Source organism: Oreochromis niloticus, linkage group LG19 (genome assembly GCF_001858045.2).
Source record: "Oreochromis niloticus isolate F11D_XX linkage group LG19, O_niloticus_UMD_NMBU, whole genome shotgun sequence".
Taxonomy (NCBI): domain Eukaryota; kingdom Metazoa; phylum Chordata; class Actinopteri; order Cichliformes; family Cichlidae; genus Oreochromis; species Oreochromis niloticus.
In genome coordinates this window covers 17,250,896-17,270,501 of record NC_031983.2, presented here as the reverse complement: position 1 = coordinate 17,270,501, position 19,606 = coordinate 17,250,896, and the positions used below count along the sequence as shown (strand labels likewise).

Below are 19,606 nucleotides of genomic sequence, written 5' to 3'. Positions count from 1 at the left end.
GGCCCTGTGGGCAATGTGTGTGTGCATGTATGAGACGGGCTTTAGCTATACTTATGCGGACTAATGGGATGTTTAGGCCTGTCCTAATGCAGATACGGCTGAGTTTTCTGTGTATGTGTTAGATTTTGCGAGTCTGTCCGCATGGGCACGTCAAAGTGAAGGTCAAATCCAGAAGGATAATTAATGTTGCTGCTTTTTATATAATGTTAAATCAAACCCTGGAACTGCTCCCTCTGGAGGATCAACTGTCCAATTTAATTTAGGCTGCTAGAGCGAGTAAATGAAAAAGCAAGAGCCATGTCTCTGCACCCTGGGACACTGTCTCCGTACCTTTCATCTTCTTTTTATCAAGACCACACAACAGGTAGAAAGGCAGTCTGGCACATTTTACCAAATCTGCCCCACAGGGATTGTCTATCCAAGAGATATCACACAAACTCAAGGTAAAGGTTTACAAAATGATCCCAGGTGCTCCTTTCAAAATAAGAGGGTTTTCAGTTTATCTACTTTTTCATTACCACACAACAAATACTTTTAACCAAAGGGACAGGTATGCCTGCTTCTGAATGAAGGATTTATTTCCCATGGTTATTACACTGTGCATATAGAATATGTAATTCCGTGAGCTGCATTTCAGAGTAATACCTAGAATCCCAAATACATATAGCTCAACAGCCACTACACACTGAACAATGCTCACTTTTTTACAGTTCTACAACAGGTGAGTTTGGGCGGGTCTCAGATTTGGATCAGCACCGGAGACTTGACTTCAGAGCTTGCTAATCAGTCACAACAAGTGAAACATGTGTAAAGGGTTGAATGTATTGGCACCTATTTAACAATTTGTCCTTGAAGTTGATGGGCAAGTATAGTATTCTGAGTGAGATCAGGATCATGGACAGTAAAGACTGATCCTAATTTGACATAGACAAAGTGTATGGACAAGGTCATGAGAGAGGTACAACAGTGAGTGTCTATTATGAACATAAACAAGCGTTGTCAGATTTTAATGTACCATGCAATACCATGGGGAGAGCAGCAGGTTGGGAGCAGCTTCATTTTTCAACACAGCAATGATCCCACATACACTGCCAATGTGGTAAAACTACTTGGATAGAAAACAAACAATGCAACACTATCAGTCATGGATTGGCCTCCCCAGAGGGTGGGCCTCAATAATATGGAAGCAGTGTGGAATCATCTTGACAGAGAACGGAACAAAAGCCAGCCAACATCCAATGAAGAGCTTTTAATGCCCTTCAAAAAGCCTGGAGAACTATTCCTGCAGACTACTTAAAGAAATTATAAGAAAGCTGAATAAGACATTTCAGGCTGTGTTGAAGAACAGCGGCAGTAAAGTGAACTGACGAGCCAGGGGGATACTGGTGGGAGGGGCTCTTTCAAGGCTGAAATGAAAAGTTTGCTTTTGTTTGCAGTTTTTTGTTTTAAGTAATTAGCATCATAATTAAGCTGCCTGAATAAATAGGTTGGGAGACTGAACCTTGATTTAAAAGGATTGTGTAGGCTTTCTAATGCCCCTTTCACCCTTTACAAAGTACGACAAAATAGTTTAGTCCAGTCATTTCTATTCCCAGAAAAGCAAAACTGAAGTTTCAAAAACAAAAGAAAGGGAGGAAAGTAAGCAAACTAAGGGAAGTCAGCTGTTTTCTGAGCACGACTAACAGGTTAAGTTGGTTGGTTCACCTATCAGCAGCTGGTAATGACCCAGCACAACTTAACACAATGAAACACATGGCCCTTAATTTCAATAACAGCCAGAGAGTGACTCCAAATATTCAAGGTGAGACACAAGGTGAGCTCATATAGTGGCAACTGACAGTTATTCCAAGCAATTATATGTTCTGATAGCAGCTTCAGTTGAAAACTTAGCAAAGCCATCGTCAGGCAGCATTAAGCTTTATTCTGTGTTGGGCCCACAGTTCTCATTCGTTGTGCCATGAGGTAAGCAAGACATTTTGAGGAAGCCAGTGCATTTCAAGCAGTTGAAAGAGTAGTTTAAAAATACCACAATGACTCTTCTTTTTAATTTAACTTTTTTTTAAGTAGTCTGTCAGTTATATGTGGATGAGTAGATTTATTTATCTTTTTCTAGTTCTAATAAAACACCATCAGACAGCACACTAACATGTGTACACCCTCGAAAACCATTTAATGTTTTACTTAATCACACAGTATATCCACAAGACTGTTAGAATGAACACTAACAGAAAATAGCTATCATATATCAAATCATTGCACATATCATAAACCTCATTTAACCTAATGCTGTTCAGCCAACTCAACCAAGGTACTATAAGTACACTGATGCAGGTTTATAAACACAAATAGGTTTGGATACTTATTTAAACTGACTATTATCGAGATGATTTCATCAGGCTGTCTGTGCAGCAGAAGATATAAGTCATAGAAGGTGATGGAAGTGAATATGCAAGGACAATAATGGCTGCCCTGAGGGTGATGGTAAGGATGAGGAGCAGACCTAACTCAGATTTGACTTTTAAGCTTTGTTTATAAACCATAAGCATCATGAATTCTCATATAAATTAAGAAAATAATACAATCACAAACTTAATACTCAAAGCAAAACTTACTTAACCATACAAACCGTGCATATTTATGAATGTATCAGTGATTTTTTATGCAATATGGTATATGAACACTTCATTATTTTCTACCCTAATGACCACTACAGATTACTGTATACAGTTGTTGGCTAAATTAGTTGGTCAAAAAAAATCATAAGATCTGCGAGACACACAAGAATCAAGAAAGAAAGGAGGCCCACAGAGACTGCCTGGAGTTCTGTGCTACAGTCCTGTTGAAGAATAAATATTGTCACACCAAATATTGACTTTCAAGCTTGTTAAAAGCTTACAAACTCTGCTTATGCCTGATATACTGTATTCCCATTTATGTTTCCTCATGTTTCAATAAATATTTATCCAAAATATTAAGAAATTCGGAATGGTTCAAGACCTTTCCGACTGCTCATGCTGACCACTGTTGGTTTTATGAAGTGCATCTTGTGCATGTGTCAGTTACATCGGTAACAGAAATCAGAATCTTTATTGTCATTGTGCTTTAAGAAGAACGAAATTGTGTGCAAACCCGTTCGATGCAAGTGAAAAGTGAAAAGAGCACATTTTTAAAAGAAAAATAAATAAAATATATATAGTATATACAAGACGAGAGAAATTACTGTATATAAAAAAGAGAAAATACTGTAACAGGAGAAAGAAGGGTGCATGATTGGCAGAGGTGGCAAAAGCACAGGCGTTTTTCACTTACAAATGCTTGTGTTAAAAAAATATTCAGGTAAAGGTTAAAATACTCATTCAATTTCTTTGCTCAAGTAATAATTAAAAAGTACTGACTCTGAAATGTACTCAAACTATAAAAGTAAAAAGGAGCTCTTTGGAAAACATAGGTATTTTTGTGAAAAGCTATCTGAACCTCATGTCATATTAATATAAAAATACAATAATTCAAAATGCAATGGATTACAAACTTACAAAACAACAAAATTTAGCTGGGATAAGCTCCAGCTCTCCCAGGACCCTTATGAGGATGAGCAGAAGAGAACGGATGGTTCTTTCCTCCATAAGTTATTCTTTTCTCTTTCTGAGAAACACAGCAGCTGCACATTTAACTAGCAAACGCACTGCACAGAAAAACTAGACAGGGAAATGTTGTATTTGAAATTATATGCTTTCAAAAGCGACCCCTTTCATTCCTTTTTTGTAGCATGAGCTAGATGCCGTAATACAGCAACCACAACTTCTGCACATCTGCACCAAAAAGATGATAAATAACGCATGAACTATATGCTTTTTTGGTTCTTTCATCTCATCTCATGTGATTATATTTACCTACAAATACTTAGTATAAACCACTTTTTAAACAAGACAATGTTTTACTGTTTTTAAACAAATTTTCAACACATAAACACTTTCTTCTAACTGTATGACGTTTTTAATTGTTGTTTAATTTTAATCTTACCGTAGACTAGGAATGTCTTGTTATTTCAGTTTGTCTCATTAACAGTTTCAACACTGTTCAGCGAGTAGTTTACAGACATCTCAGCATCTTCCAAACTGCTGGAGACCACAGCAATCACAAGCAGATTGATGCAGCACCATATATCTCTTTGCAACCTCCAGCAACCATTTGCCAACTGTTTTAAACTAAAGTCTAAGAACAAAAGAAGAGAGCACAAAAAGCAAAGAAATGATTGAACTGTACAAATAGAAAAGGCTAAATAACAGTGTCTTTAGCCAATAAGAGCAGTTTATTGTTAACCGTGTTGTGTTCGAGTTTGCATTAAAATTAAAAAATGGTCCTTGGTTAATGCTATTGCCAAGGGTTGCGTACTTTCTCTTCAAGAATCTTTAAGTGGACGCTGCTTTTTAAATAACATCCAGTGGATGCCAGGATCCAAGGTTGGCGAGCACTCTAACAACATTTGTCAGTGGTTTTAATAATATGGCTTATTACTTTATGTATTTTCTGCTCTCACTTCTTACACTTTAAAAAAAATAATGTCCTTTCATATAGTTTACTTAAATCAGGGGGGGGAAGGCAACAACAACAACAACAACAATAAGAAGAAGAAGAAGAAAAAGGTTTTTGCCTTTGTCTTTATTTTGTCTTTGTTTTTAATTAGATCTCAGTGAAATTTGCAGGTCAGCGTCTAAGGCACGTCTCATTTGTTAATCATTTAGCGCTTGAGAGGTTCAGTAATTTTGAACAGGCAACATTGTGGTTGCCTAATGAGCCCGTCAGGACCCGCCCACTCCACAGCGGATCATGAATTCAGGAAGCTACCGAGCCGGCTTCGGTGAGACTAAATCATTCATTTTACTGTGTTGTGGAGCTTCATACGCTTGTAGTTAAGGCTGTTTATTGTCGTTTCAAACAGGATTTGACATTTTGTGCGTGTAAGTAAACAAAAACAGGTGCAATCGGGCAGGTTTCCTTTTGTGCGGGAGGCGTTAGCTAGCATTAATTTCAGGTAGCGCTAGCTCGCCGTGAGTTTTCCGGCTCTGAATGGGCTCTGAAGAGTAAATATAGCAGACATTAGAGCTGGTTAAACCAGTAAAATCTGAACGTGTGAGGTGTTTGTTACAATTAGCAGTTAGCTCGTGATTACAGCTATTATGACAGCTCTGGGGGTTGTCATTGAGACAGCCCGGATGTCCAAACTGTGCACTCATTGGACGGATGAGCCACGCTGAACTCTCCTATTGGATAGAAATGATGGCACGTTTTGTTTACAGCTTCAGCATCCTGCTCTGCTGTAATTAAGTGTAACACTATTAAGGAAATCTGTAGCGTTATGATATGGCGATGAAGGGTTCATGCATTTCCTCCTCATCACTTTGGCTCTTCTTTTTGTCCTCTCAGACCTTATGTCTTAGAGTTATTTAGAGTTTGACTCGCTGGTCACCCAGGTGTCTTTCAATAAAGTGTAGTGTACCCAGCGGATTATACATAACCACTGGTTCACTCCCCATTGGTTGTTTTGTGGTAGGGTATTTGAACTCGCCTTTTTGGCCCAGAAAACACACTGGCCCCTTCTACCAGGCAGAGTATCATTATTTACCATAGCAAGATAACTTCCAACTACTGTGATATTGGATTAGTTACAGCAACACCACCAGGCTGAACCACTGATAGGAGGCAGAATGGGTCCATTCTTTCACTGTGTACCTTCTGCTGTAGCCAGCCTGCTTTAAAGTTTGATGTTTTGTGCATTCAGGGATGCTCTTCTGCATACCTTGGTTATAACCAGTGGTAATTTGTGTTTATGTTGGTTTCTTATCAGCTTAAAGCAGTCTGGCCATTATGCTCTGATCTCTGGCATCAATGAGGCATTTTCTCTCAGTGAACTGCTGCTCACTGGATATTTTTTATTTTTCTGACCATTTTCTATAAACCCTAAAGATGAATGTGAGGGAGGAAATTTCTGAAGAGTAGCCTATCGAGGAATACCAACGATACCACGTTCAAGTCATTTAAATCCCCTTTCTTCCTCATTTCGGGCATCAGAATGGGGGAGAACTTCAGCGGGTCTACATGCCTAGATTAATTGAGTTTCTGTCATGTGATTGGCTTATTAGATAGATGATCGATTGATCAATTTTGTGTGGAAGAAGAGTGAAGAGTGAAATGATACTTGATAGTTTCAGGCTTTATGCGAACATGCACAGAGCCTGAGGCGAAAGGTCTAGGTAGATAAAACTGATAACTGCTGTTTTGATACCTGTTAATTCTGACCAGGTTTTTAGAGTTTATTGATCCAGTTAACACAAAGAAGCAAGGTTACTGGTGCATCCTCTTTAGGTCTTTAAAGGCTCTAAGGCTTTTTTAAGCCTTTCTAAATACTGAACTCCTAAAAAATATTTCTCAAATGCAACAATATGGAAAACCTGCCATCATACCAATGTTTAAATTTGACAGATGATCCAGATACCAGCATTAATTATTTAAGTCATTAATTTTTCATTGCTGTTTATTTGTCTTTGTTGAGCTCTGATCCAGGGCAAAAAATGATCAGACACAAAAAAGTAAACCTCAGCCACTACCTTTGGTAAATGTTATTTTGTTTCCACACGGTAATCGGCAAGGTCTGACATTGCTGTGTGGTTAGTAGGTGTGCATCCCAAAAGCAAGAAGAAAAATTGTCATATTAACATACGATAAAATATAACAAATATAACTTTTACAATCATTAATAGGAAGCATTGTGTTATGTTATTTGCAGCTAAACTTGCACAGGTAAATGATTCTGCATAATATGAGCTTTGTTTAGATTAATTACAGTTATTTTTCCATGAAGTGATAAATAATGACCAGGTGTTTCTTTTCTTTAATATTTAATTTATGTGGGTATTCTTGTATAATTGCTAAGTATTCAAACATGTTGAATCAGTTGCACAGCTTGAGGAGAGGATCTGGTACCTTGCTTTAGGTGAACACTTCACAACCGTGTTTGAATTGCTTAGCAAATTAGCAGTATCCTACTGTGCTTGGCAAGCCTTATGTTGTCGGCAGCACTGCTGAAGGTGGTATCACGATGTTAATAAGGAGTCTTAAGGATATTTTCTGACATTACACTTGTTGAAGCAGCGTAATGTGTCCTACTATTAAGATGATTATAAAGTCTAGACCACATAATCATACATATGTGTAAAACAATAATATTAATTTTGTTTATTTTAATTTTAAATGACTAGCTTGGAACCATTTATTGTTTGAGCAGACTTTTTATTTAATAACAGGATTTGATCAGATCTCAATATTATTCAGTGGAAAGCTGATAAAAGCCTGTTATGCACACCCTGTGGCACTGAATAATGGATCTTTCAGTGCCGTCAGAAATTAGAGTTCACGCACCATACTGTGGTCATATAAATACATACAAAGACAAAAACAACGCTGATTTTCTCCATTAAAATATCAGAATTGTTTGTCCTTGCTAGTGAAACAGTTTTGCGTGTAGTTTAGTTAACAGACTAACATAAAAAGACTGCAAAGGAAGAACTAATTCCTTCCATCCATTTATTTTGTTGTCTGTTTATCGGAGCCGGGTTGCGGGCGCAGCAGCCTGAGCAGAGAAACCCAGACCTCCTCCTATCCAGGCCACCTCCTCCAGCTTATGTGGGAGGACACCGTGGCCTTCCTTGGGCCGCTGAGAGATATAGTTGCTCCAGCGTGTCCCAAGACTACCGCAGGGCCTCCTCCTGGTAGGACATACCCAGAACACCTCACCCAGGAGGCTTCCTAATCAGATGCCCAACCTATCTCAACTGGCACTTTTCAATGTGGAGGAGCAGTGGCTTTACTCTGAGCCCCTCTCGATTGATTAAAATCTTTACCCTGTCTCTAAGGGTGGGCCCCCCACCCTTCGGAAGAAGCTCATTTCTCCCGCTTGCGTCCACCATCTCATCCTTTTCTCTCGTGACCAATAGATGGGGGTGGGGACTTAAATCGACCTTGCTCAGAAAGGCTAACTTTATTTTCCTCATATTGCTGTGCAATATAAATACAATAAAATCAATCAGTTATGTTAAAATCACTGCCCTTACAGTCACTGAATGTTTAGTGTTTAATTATGGTGTAATGCAAATATAAGTTGCTAAAAATAATATCATCTGGAAATGTTGTTTGCAAGCTTTAAATCTTGGGGCCAAGAACTCATGAGAGCATAAATTAAATTATATGATAAGCAAAAATGTGTAAAGATGGCAACATGTTTTTTCTATTTGAGCGCTGTTGCTCTTTCTTCAGAGGTCTGTTTGAAACATTTCCTTGTTTCAGGAGCTTTTACTCTGAGTTGAGATGATGTATCCTACAGAGGGTCTATTGAAGCAAATTCTAAAAGCACCACAGTACATAGGTTAGAACTGGACATAGATGGCCTTATTTTATCCCTGTGTTCCTTAAGTCCATATGGCCCCATCCAAAAAACCAAGGTTTAAATATGTTCAATTCAAAGGTAGTTATTAGTATATAAAAGTGTCAGTAAACAGTAGCACCAACACATTAGGGCAGAGTGTAAGCAGCTAAATGTTATTAATATACAATTAATAATATATGTTGATTATACACAGTAGTTGTAGTATGTTATATCTGTATGTTTTTATTTGAGAGATAATTGACTGCATTCTTGAAAATCTGCATAAACAGAGCTGAATTTGTTAAAGGAAATGATTTATTGTTATTAAAGGTTTTACAGTGGCTACATATTGTGTTGTATTTCCGTTTCCATGTTTTTATTGTCTTCATCTTTCAATGGCAGCTTTGTGGTCACTGAGCTTGTAGTTTGTTAGGATCTGCCTCTGTGTTTTATCTCTGTCGGCAGTGAGATGTTCAGCCAATTCGTACAGAGCCAGATAACATTATAATCTACTTTGGTGGCTGAGTGGGCTCCGTTCTTCACTACCGTGTAGCACAATGGGCGGGATGATACTATCATTCACACTGTTTATTTTGAGCTCGACTTTAACAGCAATGTGGAAATCTTTAGCATCACTTCCCAACTCTTCTGTTCCCTCAGGTGTAGGCTTGAGGATGTGGCTTCTGTGGATCGTGCTGCTCTCGCTGCTCTCTGCAGCATCTGGGAGTGCGGACTCAAAGGCTGTCACAACCACTCTTACAACCAAATGGGCTGATACACCGCTGCTGCTGGAGGCCAGGTATGACACTGCACTGCTCAACAGGAGCAGCGCTTTGGCTGCATTACATATAAATTACATTTCAAAAGGAGATAATAGATAAATCAGTGCTCTGAGGTCATTACTGTGACTGTCCTCTAAGTGAGTTTAAACTACACTTCTGTCTCACTGATATGTCCTTGAGCAAGACTGTGAATAATTAAGGGCTTTAGGTGTTGTGCTGTTTGCAGTAGCTGACACTATGCATTTCCAGCTTATGAGACCGCCACTTTCATATTCTTCTTCCCCAGTGAGTTCATGGCAGAGGAGAGCCAGGAGAAGTTCTGGGACTTTGTAGAGGCCAATCAAAACATAGAAGGAGAGCATGACGGTAAAGTAAAACTTTGGACTCTGTGGACAAGATTTCACTTTTAGTTTCTGCGCCGTGAGCAGCTGAATTTATGATGTGTATGCAGCATCTTGGCAGTAATTGCATTGTCAGTGTTTTAGCCACATACTCGTTGGAGCAATAACACAATAAAAAGTGTATCTCAGTTAGACCGGCACTGCTGTAACACAATTTCAGGGGGACCTATTATGCTTTTCCTTATTCTCTTTATTATATATACTGTACCAGTGGTGGTTACTCATATTAAATTTGGTCAGATTTTCCGATATTGAGGTCAGCGCTTGTGCAAGTAATCCCAGTGAAAACTCAGGCTTCAGATTGCTCTAAACGCAGTTTTTTTCTTTTTCTCTTTTTTTTGATTATGGCACCTTATGTTGTAAGTGAGAACAGATATTCTCTCGGCACAGCAGCCCCGTCCACCTGCTGTTCAGACCTTCCGTTTGTGAGGCCCAGCGAATTAGAAGAAAGTTTGCTTACAGGGACCATGACCCTGAAGCGAGATGAGATGATCTGTGGTTATTGCCTCACAGCCCAGTGTAACATAAAAAAGGATTATTCTGAATTGTGAATTCGGCAAAGCTATTTAATATAGATTACAGTAATTAAATATGAAGGGTAATCGGTCCTCTAGAGAGGGGCGAGACCACACCAAAATCTTACGTGTGCACATTTGCTGTCCCCACACAGACACAGATCAGGCCTACTATGATCTGATCATGAAGAGAGCCAGTGCCTTGCTCAGCTCCGTCCAGTTAAACATGCTGAAGTTCGCACTCTCACTGAGAGCTTACTCTGCAACAGTACACTCCTTCCAACAGGTAACAGCAGGGCAATTTAAAGCTGTTTTGAAGGCTTGAGCACACATGTGAGTAGGATGATATTATTACTGATTATGCTTTTTTTGGGGTATATTTTTAGATAGCGTCCACTGAGCCTCCTCCTTCTGAATGCTCAGCTTTTTTGAGCATCCACGGAGAGAAGACCTGTGATACAGAGAAGTTAGAGGCACTCCTAAAAACTGCACCTCAAAGGTAAAAAAAGTCACATACATCTAAAGCAAAAGGATTATGAAATATATAATTAAGCACAGCTTTATTTCTCTTCTCCAGGACAAAGCCATATCTTTTTAAAGGTGATCATAAATACCCAGGTTCAAATCCAGATGCTCCTGTTGTGATTCTTTACGCCCAGTTTGGGACGGCAGATTTCCAGAAGCTTCACCAAGTCATTCTATCCAAAGTTAATGAAGGCTCTGTGACCTATGTGCTTCGCCACTACCTGCCTGTAAGAATTGCTTTACTTCTAATATAATTTAAATGAGACGATCACATTAGATAGTTTGAGATTGAGCGTATTTAGGTCACTACTTGTATATTACTATGTGAAATTATCAATAAAGCAAATATTTTCCATGTCAGGAATAGTTTTATCCGTGTAAGTAGGTTTATGGTCATGTGGTGAAATCCCAAAGTTACTTTGGGCTCCCATGTTTTATCCTCGTCTTACAAAAAAAAATTCTGCAGTTTAAGACGGTCCTCATTTACACCTGGGATGAAAAGAGCTTCTCCAGTTCCTCATGCTAGACTGCAAGTTTCTCAAGTTGGATTACTTTCCCCTCACATGCAAATCCATTTGATAGCGTTTTTCTTTTTTTCCTCCCCCTGATTATGCTAAATTATTCTCACCATCTGTCTTTCAGGCAGGAAGTCCTGGGCACTAGAAAGGCTGTAACATTTAACTCTTACTCTGTGCATATAGCTCTGGGGCCAGACCAGGGACAGTTAGTGGCTTAAGTACTTAGCAAGCTGGTTGTCTGCACATGGAAGATAGTCAGCAAGCACATGCATTTATAATGTGAGTGGGATTTATGCTTTTTACAAGTGGGAACACAAGAACGTTCACAGAGCTTTTTACATAAAAAATATATATATTTTGTTTTGTCATCAGCTTAGCATAACTGTGTCTTTTAATCTGTTTGCAAATGCAATTAATTTGCAATTAAGCGTTTTCTGTGTGTGACACAATTTTAAGTATGTGATGAGCCCATCTTTTCTCTTTTTTCTTCTTCTTCTGCAGAAGTCAAGGGGAAAGAAGGTGTATCTGTCCGGGTATGGAGTGGAGCTGGCCATCAAAAGCCAGGAGTACAAAGCAAAGGACGACACACAAGTCCAAGGTGTACATACTCACAGGAAGACACACAGTCGATACACACATGCTCACAGTGTTGTAATCCCAGAGGAGTCCTGACTTGAAAATCGAGTTAATTGATTGTGGTTTCAGGGGCGGAGGTGAATGCTACAATGATCGGAGAGAATGATCCAGTGGATGAGGTCCAGGGATTCCTTTTTGGCAAACTCAAGTGAGTGACTCTGTGTCAGCCTATGATAAAAATTCAAAGCTTGGATTCGGTCCAGGAATTGCACCACACTCTCTCAGCCAAGCCTTTCTTTTTTTTTCTTTGTTTTTCCTCCTGCATTGAAGCAGCGATCACATCTGTGCTCAACTAACCAGAAATAATCAAATCAATCTGTGAATCCAACAACTTTCTCTTAATTAGCACTTAAGTCATTTAACAGATGCATGCATTCTGTCCATCTTTCTCACTAGGACCCTCTACCCGGAGCTCAAAGAACAGCTTAAAGAATTGAGGAAGCATTTAGTGGAGAGCACCAATGAGATGGCGCCGCTGAAAGTCTGGCAAATGCAAGGTGGGCCTCTTTCCAAATTTAATTTTCTTATTTCAGTCATCAGCAGATTTTTCTGTGTTTGCAGTTTCCTTCTGAGTGATTGGTTTTGACAATATGAACAGGCTTTGCAAGGAAGTATCTGTCTCTGGTATTACACGTGTAAATAAATAATGATACAGCACAATGAAACAAACTTGTCAAAACTGACCGAGTCAACATCTTGACAGGCTAGCAGAAAATAAACTGTGAGGCCCTCTCATTTTACAGGTAACACCTGTGGGCATTGCTCCTGTGACTTAATTTTTCAGAGAATCAATTTTATGATCCTGCAAATATACCTGCAGGACTTGAACTTCGTTCTCTATCTATTACTTCCATAGCTATGGCTGACAAAGACAATTATCCGATGGGAAAAATCCCATGTCCTCATACCCATTAAAATCAAATCAATTGTTAGCTGACCCAGAGCATCCTCTGATGTTCTTACAATTTCACAGAAATATCTCGTTACACAATCATTTTAAAGATACCCTCCTTACTCCACAAATGAAAAAAAAGATCATTTCAAGGGTTTTTCTAGCACAGAATGGGCCTTTGGGGAGTGACTACAGACAGCAGAAAACATAATTGCCGCCTACAGTAAAAGCAGTGAGCCTGTGTTTCCTAGAAGCCCATGTCTTTTCTGGGATTTCCTAACATGTGTTAAATGGAAAAAATGCCCAGTATGCTTAACTATTACCAACTATAAGTTGGTAGTAGTTTGCATTTTTGGTAGAGGACTGGTTAATGCGATTCAAACAAGTGGACCAAGAGGACCTAAAAATGGGTCCACCTCAAAACAGTATTATATGAGAGAAAATAAACTGTATCTTTATTATCACATGCTAGCACCGTGCAGATACTGTATTTGTTTAAAATCATCTGTTAACCATGGGAGTTTCCTGAACTATTAGAAAGTTAAAAACACTTTCCTATTTCCTGTCTCAACAACCCTTTGATCAGGAATAAATGAAAATAAATTAACATTGGCTTTTCCAGTTGTCTTCTGTTGCTTTAACCATGATGTCATTCCATCTGTGAATCGAACTAGCAGCTGAAAATGTATCTGTATCGATCTCTGATCTACGACTGCGATCGATCACTGTCCTCTTGATGCGTTTGAGCCATAATACCTTGAAGACATGAGAGCTTTGTCTGCAGCAATATAAAAGCATTGATTTAGATTACATCATACATTGATTAACTGTTCAAACTCCCTCTCACAGATGCAATCACATATACTTTTTAATTTTGTCATTTTTGTTTGATGTTATCGAGCAAATAAAAAATTATATTGGCTCCAGCTCGTCTGTTATGTTTATGTTTCTTAAAGAAAACGCTTCCATATGTAAAAGGTCAGCCTATCAGTAGGTGTAATCAGGATGTGAGCGTTCGGCTGCTTTGATATTTGGCGAATAAAGGCTCCGAGGAGATGAGGGGGTTGAACTCGACTGTCAGACTGTCATGTGGGCGTCTGTCTTTATCTCCTAACCCTTTGGGGCTCATTAGCTCAGCCTGTTTACAAAGAGAGGGAGACCTCCAGAGGCTAATAATCACACAGACTACAACACCATTACAGAGATGCTCACTGCATTGAAATAATCCTCACTGCTCTCTTCCCTCCTTGCACACCAAAGCTCCATGCACCCATTTATCTTTTCCACACTTAGAAATTAAAGAGATGATAAGTGTATCTGCATTTATATCAAATAAAGGTGGCGAACATCATAAACATAATTCCTGCTCAACACGAACATTTCAGCATCGACGCTTTAGTGTGAATCGTAATTTGCCCATATGAAATGTCTGTGTTGTACAGAGCTGCGAGCATATAGCTTTAGTCCTTTTAAATAATTAAGGGTAAGTTAACAATCTTTGAAGCAGCCCCTGTCTTTATTTTGTTTTATTTTTAAGAGCTCACATGTCTTGTGATTATGATCATTGTTTCTTTTTTCTTCTTTTCCTGTGTTTCCTCTTCTTCTTCTTCTTTTTTTCCACTCATCTCTTTCCCATTCTGACCCTCGTTGCCTGCCTGAACATCCACCCACCTTCTCTTTTACAGATCTGAGTTTCCAGACAGCTGCTCGCATTCTTGCTGCTCCCGCTGTTGATGCCCTCAATGTTATGAAAGACCTCAGTCAGAATTTTCCCACCAAGGCCAGGTAGAGGAGAAACAAAAACACACACAGACACACACACACAAGCAGTAACTACAATAAGAAGCTTGGTTTGTGTAGATTTTGGATAGTCAGCAGTTTCACAGTTCAGTCTTTCCTTTTCTCTTCCAGGTCAATCACTAAAACTGTGGTCAACTCGGAGATCCGTAAAGAGATTGGCGAGAATCAAAAGGTAGATGTTTGATCATCTTCTATTTTTTCCACTCGTCCTTTGTAACACAATGAAAACACTTCTGCTTTTGGTTAAAGATGAAAATGAACACTTTAGTCTCTTTCACTTTCTTTCAACTTCATGAATGCGGTTAATAGGTCTTCATGTGCTTGTTAGACTAACACTAAATGACTTGATCATTTCAGGTATTTTCAGGTTTAGAAACCACATGTAATTGTTACAGCATGAATTAAGCTGACATAATTTATGCAACATTATCTCCGATCCCAACCTCAACACGATGTGTCAGTGGTCAGTAGTCTTTATATTCCTCTCTGTGAAGTCATACGTCTTTGCTGTGCAACTTGGGGGAAAAAAACTAATGGCTGCTTGATGTCACATAAAAATCTCATTAGGACACAAGCTTCTCATGTCTTCTTGCAAAGACCGGATGATGAGGCTTTTACAAGGCTCTTTTTTTTTGTTTTGTTTTTTTATTGACTCATCCAATCCAAGGACTGATAGGCTTATGTGATGGCAAAGCATCTGTTGTCCGTACATATCTCCACAATTCACAAGAATTGGTGCAAGATCAAGGTCATATTTGCCATTTTACAGGTACTCCTTCATTTTCACAAGATCTGCTGCTTCTTTAAGAATATTCATGTGATTTTAGTGAAACAAGATTAATTTGTCCCCCTTATGGCTGTTTGTGATCCTCCCTGACTTCTCGGTGGATTTTACCAGTTACAACAAAACCTAGACCCTTCATCCAGCTTTACATTTTACAATAACCTGTGAATTCTGATGGATCATGAGCTACTATATCATTGATATTCTGGTTCCTTCTTTTGTGCCTCCAAGACCTTTTCGTTGGCATAAAGTGAGTTCTTTTCATATCCATCAGGAATCTTTTATTCTTTAAGCTTGTATGCTTCTCAGTTCAAAATAACCTTTATAAATCTTATAGTGGGCCTTGGTGCAGCTGCTCAGTTCATCCGCTGTCTGAAAGACGTCGCTTTAGCTCCTCCCCCTTTAGATTTGCTGCCCTTTTAAGCAGTATTTCTTGTGATTGGCTGCCCCGCACAAAGTGAGAGTAGAAAAAAAACTCTAAAATTGAGTTTTGATCAGCCTGAAGCCTTAACTTTTAGCTCAGCAGTTTAGTGGCAAGGACTAAATCATCTGCTTTCAAACTGCTCGATTTCATCCTCTGTCCTATGTTTGTCTTTCTATTATCGAGGATCCTTATTCTTTTAATCTTGCAGACTGTGTCCTCTAGTGGTTAGGGATAATTTAGCTTTAGCTGTTTACCAATTTAATCCACTAAAGAGGAAAAACCGAGACAAACAGCATTATTGCAAACATCCACAATCAAGTAGCTTTTGTCTCTCAGAATGAAACTGCCCCTCCTGGTTTTGTTTTACCTTTTACTTTGTGATAAATTGTAAACATCATCTGATTTGAAAGGCATTCAGTTTTTGACAATGTGTGTTTTGCTTCGCCTTGTTAACGGAATAGGCACTCACCCCTTCTTCTTGTCAGTGTTTTCTCTCTCTCCTTTGCTTGGTCTCCTCTCCTGAAGCTGTGCTCACATTATCTTGGTGTGCAGACAGGGGTTCGGGCTGATGGTGGGGCTGAGCAGACAAACGTCCTAATTACTGAATCGGTGATTCATTCAGCAGGCGCACAGAGTCCTGCAGCGAGAAATGATTATTGATTGAAGTAGTTTGGACATGTGCACTTGCTCACACACAGACATGTCTTTGTCTTTCTCTCACACACAGGCATGCATCCACACACTCACACAATTTAAGTGGGATGAACAATATTTGTGTTAATCATGTCTTGTTGTAATTGCAATGTCTGGAGTATGATTAATCTGATGTCTTTGTCTTTCTGTAATGAGATTTGACTGCGCCAGAACGACTTTGAGCTTTCCTTTTGCCTGTGCAGACACACAAACACACACGCGCGTCTCTTCTCATAGACATATATACACACACACAGACACACATTTACACACCCCTTCTTTGATAATTAGATTTGTTTAGTGTGGGGTTTGATTGCTCTAAACAGGCTGATTTTGAACAGAGTTGTCAGTGCTTGTTTAGAGCTGTCAACGTGACTCGTTGTGGCTTTGTGTTGACTGTTGCCTCTAGTTTTACAGTATAATTGACTACGTGATGGCTGGTTTTGATGTTGTTTGCCTCACAGCGTGGCGATCTGCTCAGCTGGTGTTGAATGGGGAGCTTGACACAAACAGGGTATTTAGTCATATTGACGTTTCTCTTTCCATAGTTTTTCAAAGGAACTCTGGGGTTGCAGCCGGGGGATTCAGCGCTGTTCATCAACGGGCTGCATATAGATTTGGACGCACAGGACATCTTCAGGTACACACAAAAAGCCATATTTTGAGCATCTCATTTGCAGTAATTACAGCACAGAAATGCATCTGTGTTGTGTTAACCTTTTGCAAATGAAAGTATATAATCAGTCAAGACCGTAGCTTGACTGATTATATACTTTAACAATTGTTTAGAACAAAATGTTATGAACTGGTGATTGTTTTGAAGTAAAATTAAAGATTTAGTGTGTGTGTCTGTGTGTTTTGGGCTATTAAGACCTGGGAATGTTAAGACAACTGGGCCTAAAACCGGGCATGAAAAGATTTGAATGATTGTCATAAAAGCAGCAAACGCTTGCATATGGAAAACTGTACCCAAGTGATATTCTCGAGTTCAGTATTCAAAAATCAGTTCTTGTATTAGGTATTAATAGGTCGTGTTCAACCAATTGATAAAATAACTTGAGAGTGAGACTGTGTAATAACGGGGATTGTTGCTGTTTCTTTGTCACGTTTTTAAAATCTGATTTCACATTCACATCTTACCTGCTGTTTAATGATTTAAATAAGCCAGATCAAAACTGAAAATAGTGAGCTCTACTTATACATCTCTTTCAGATAATAAGGCAGTTTAGATGCTACGCTCAAATTCTTGATTACAATACACACACACTGCACCACTTAACTCGCCTCTGTCCTTTGCTACCTGCAGTGTGTTTGAAGTGCTGCGCAGCGAGGCGCGGGTGATGGAGGGTCTGCGCTCCCTGCTAATCGAGACACCTTTTATTCACGACATCCTGAAGCTCAACGTCCAGCCCTCCGACTCTGACTACGCCGTTGACATCCGCAGCCCGGCCATCAGTGTAAGAGTGCCCGTGTTCACGAACATCCCTAATAACTAACTGAATGCTGCAGCAAATGAGGGACTTAACCAAAATAAGCTTGGAAAGAAATGTGTTGTGTTTGGAAGATTTTTGTTTTGCAATCAAGTTTCTGTTTGAGCAAATTTGGAAGCATTTCAAGCCCTCCAAAATTATGGTCCTGCTTTCCTTCCGCCAGCAGTCAAAAGTAATTTCTTGTTGGCTCCTGTCTGCTCAGTCTTGTCTTTAAACTTAATTTAAACCATTTCCTCTTCACTGCATTCTCCTTTTTAGTGGATTAACAACTTGGAGACCGACTACAGGTACAGCTCATGGCCCTCCAACGTGCAGGAGCTGCTCAGACCAACTTTCCCTGGAGTCATCAGGCAGATCCGCAAGAACTTTCACAATCTGGTAAGAGCGCAGTTTATTAATCAGACTCCTGCGAATCCAAATAGATCTGAAACTTTCCTGATGAATGCTAACACGCATCTGTTGCAGGTGATCATTCTGGATCCGACCCAGGAGAACACTGTTGAACTGCTGAGCGTCGCAGAGATGTTTTATGCTAATAATATACCCCTCAGGTTGGTGTTTCTGTCATCAAGATGCATAATTTTTTTGGACAGACATTTTCTTGGGAATTAATTATCAGCTTTTATGAATTTGAATACACAACATATCACTTTTTTATTGCTGTACAGTAAACGGAAAACTAAAAAAAACGAGGTGCTGCAGAGCATTGGTAGTCAGTAGAAATGTGTAGTTAAAAATCCATTTTAATTTAGGAGTTTTGTCAGGGATGTTTGGAAGACCTTTGATACCGCACTGCATGTGGCATCTTGGGATGGTCAGTTTGTTTGAATACTGATGAAGCAGGCAGCACACGCTCTGCATTTTAACTGTTGGAAGCTTACTTGCTCCGTGTTTGTGTTTTAGGATCGGGCTGGTGTTTGTGGTGTCGGATGAAGACGACATCGATGGTATGCAAGATGCCGGTGTGGCACTCGTCCGAGCCTACAACTACATCACAGAAGAGGTGGACAGTCAGAATGCATTTGAAGCCGTCATGTCGGTGAGTCCATTGTTCACAGAAACTAGGAAGTGAAAAAGACTTTATTTAATCTGTGTCTCTGTTACTTTTTGCCTTTTCCACTTGTTCATCTCATTCTCTTCTCTTCTCCTTCTTATAGATGTATAACCGTGTGCCAGTTGGTGGTCGGCTGAGTGTTGGGGATGTAGTTAAAGTGCTGGAGAAGAAGTTTCCCTACGTCGAAGTCAGCAGTGTCCTCGGAGCTGACTCCAGCTATGACAGCAACAGGAAGGTGAGTCGAGTAGAATGTTTTTTTTTGTCTGTTCATATTATTAATCTAAAATTACATTTTTAATAACACAGCAAATCTAAGTGTGCAATTACAGTCAAGAGAGCAGTATGCATTTGCAGAATAAAAGGATAACTGAACAACTCAAGAATAGTTTGATGATTCATCAGTGGATGAATACTGGTCATTTTATTAGGTACATACATTAAACTGCTCACAAACACAAATATCTGAGCAGACAGTCAAACGGCACCAACTCAACTGAGCATCAGAAATGGGAAGAAAGATTATTTTAAGTGACTCTGAACGTGGGATGGTTTTTGGTAGACGGGCTGCTCTTAGTACTTCAGAAACTGCAGATTTATTCCGATTTTCCTCACGCAATCGTCTCCGGGGTTTTTAGAAAATGGTCTGAAAAAAGAGGAGAGAAAAAAAATCAGC

The 19,606-nt window shown here is 39.3% G+C and overlaps 1 protein-coding gene across 2 annotated transcripts in view; it reads left to right on the top strand.

Moving 5' to 3' along the window:
* Positions 1-4,753: 4,753 nt before the first annotated feature.
* The window catches only part of uggt1 (UDP-glucose glycoprotein glucosyltransferase 1), a 29,196-nt gene continuing 14,343 nt past the window's right edge, over positions 4,754-19,606 (top strand). For both annotated transcript variants that reach the window (XM_003442825.5, XM_005477207.4), the window contains exons 1-17: positions 4,754-4,858; positions 9,080-9,218; positions 9,488-9,567; positions 10,273-10,403; positions 10,504-10,616; positions 10,695-10,869; positions 11,662-11,758; positions 11,866-11,944; positions 12,193-12,293; positions 14,374-14,473; positions 14,600-14,660; positions 16,938-17,029; positions 17,696-17,846; positions 18,138-18,257; positions 18,345-18,430; positions 18,783-18,918; positions 19,037-19,168. In XM_003442825.5, coding sequence (XP_003442873.1) covers positions 4,828-4,858; positions 9,080-9,218; positions 9,488-9,567; positions 10,273-10,403; positions 10,504-10,616; positions 10,695-10,869; positions 11,662-11,758; positions 11,866-11,944; positions 12,193-12,293; positions 14,374-14,473; positions 14,600-14,660; positions 16,938-17,029; positions 17,696-17,846; positions 18,138-18,257; positions 18,345-18,430; positions 18,783-18,918; positions 19,037-19,168 — 1,824 coding nt within the window. In that variant the 5' untranslated portion in view covers positions 4,754-4,827. The remainder of the gene's footprint in view (positions 4,859-9,079; positions 9,219-9,487; positions 9,568-10,272; positions 10,404-10,503; positions 10,617-10,694; positions 10,870-11,661; positions 11,759-11,865; positions 11,945-12,192; positions 12,294-14,373; positions 14,474-14,599; positions 14,661-16,937; positions 17,030-17,695; positions 17,847-18,137; positions 18,258-18,344; positions 18,431-18,782; positions 18,919-19,036; positions 19,169-19,606) is intronic.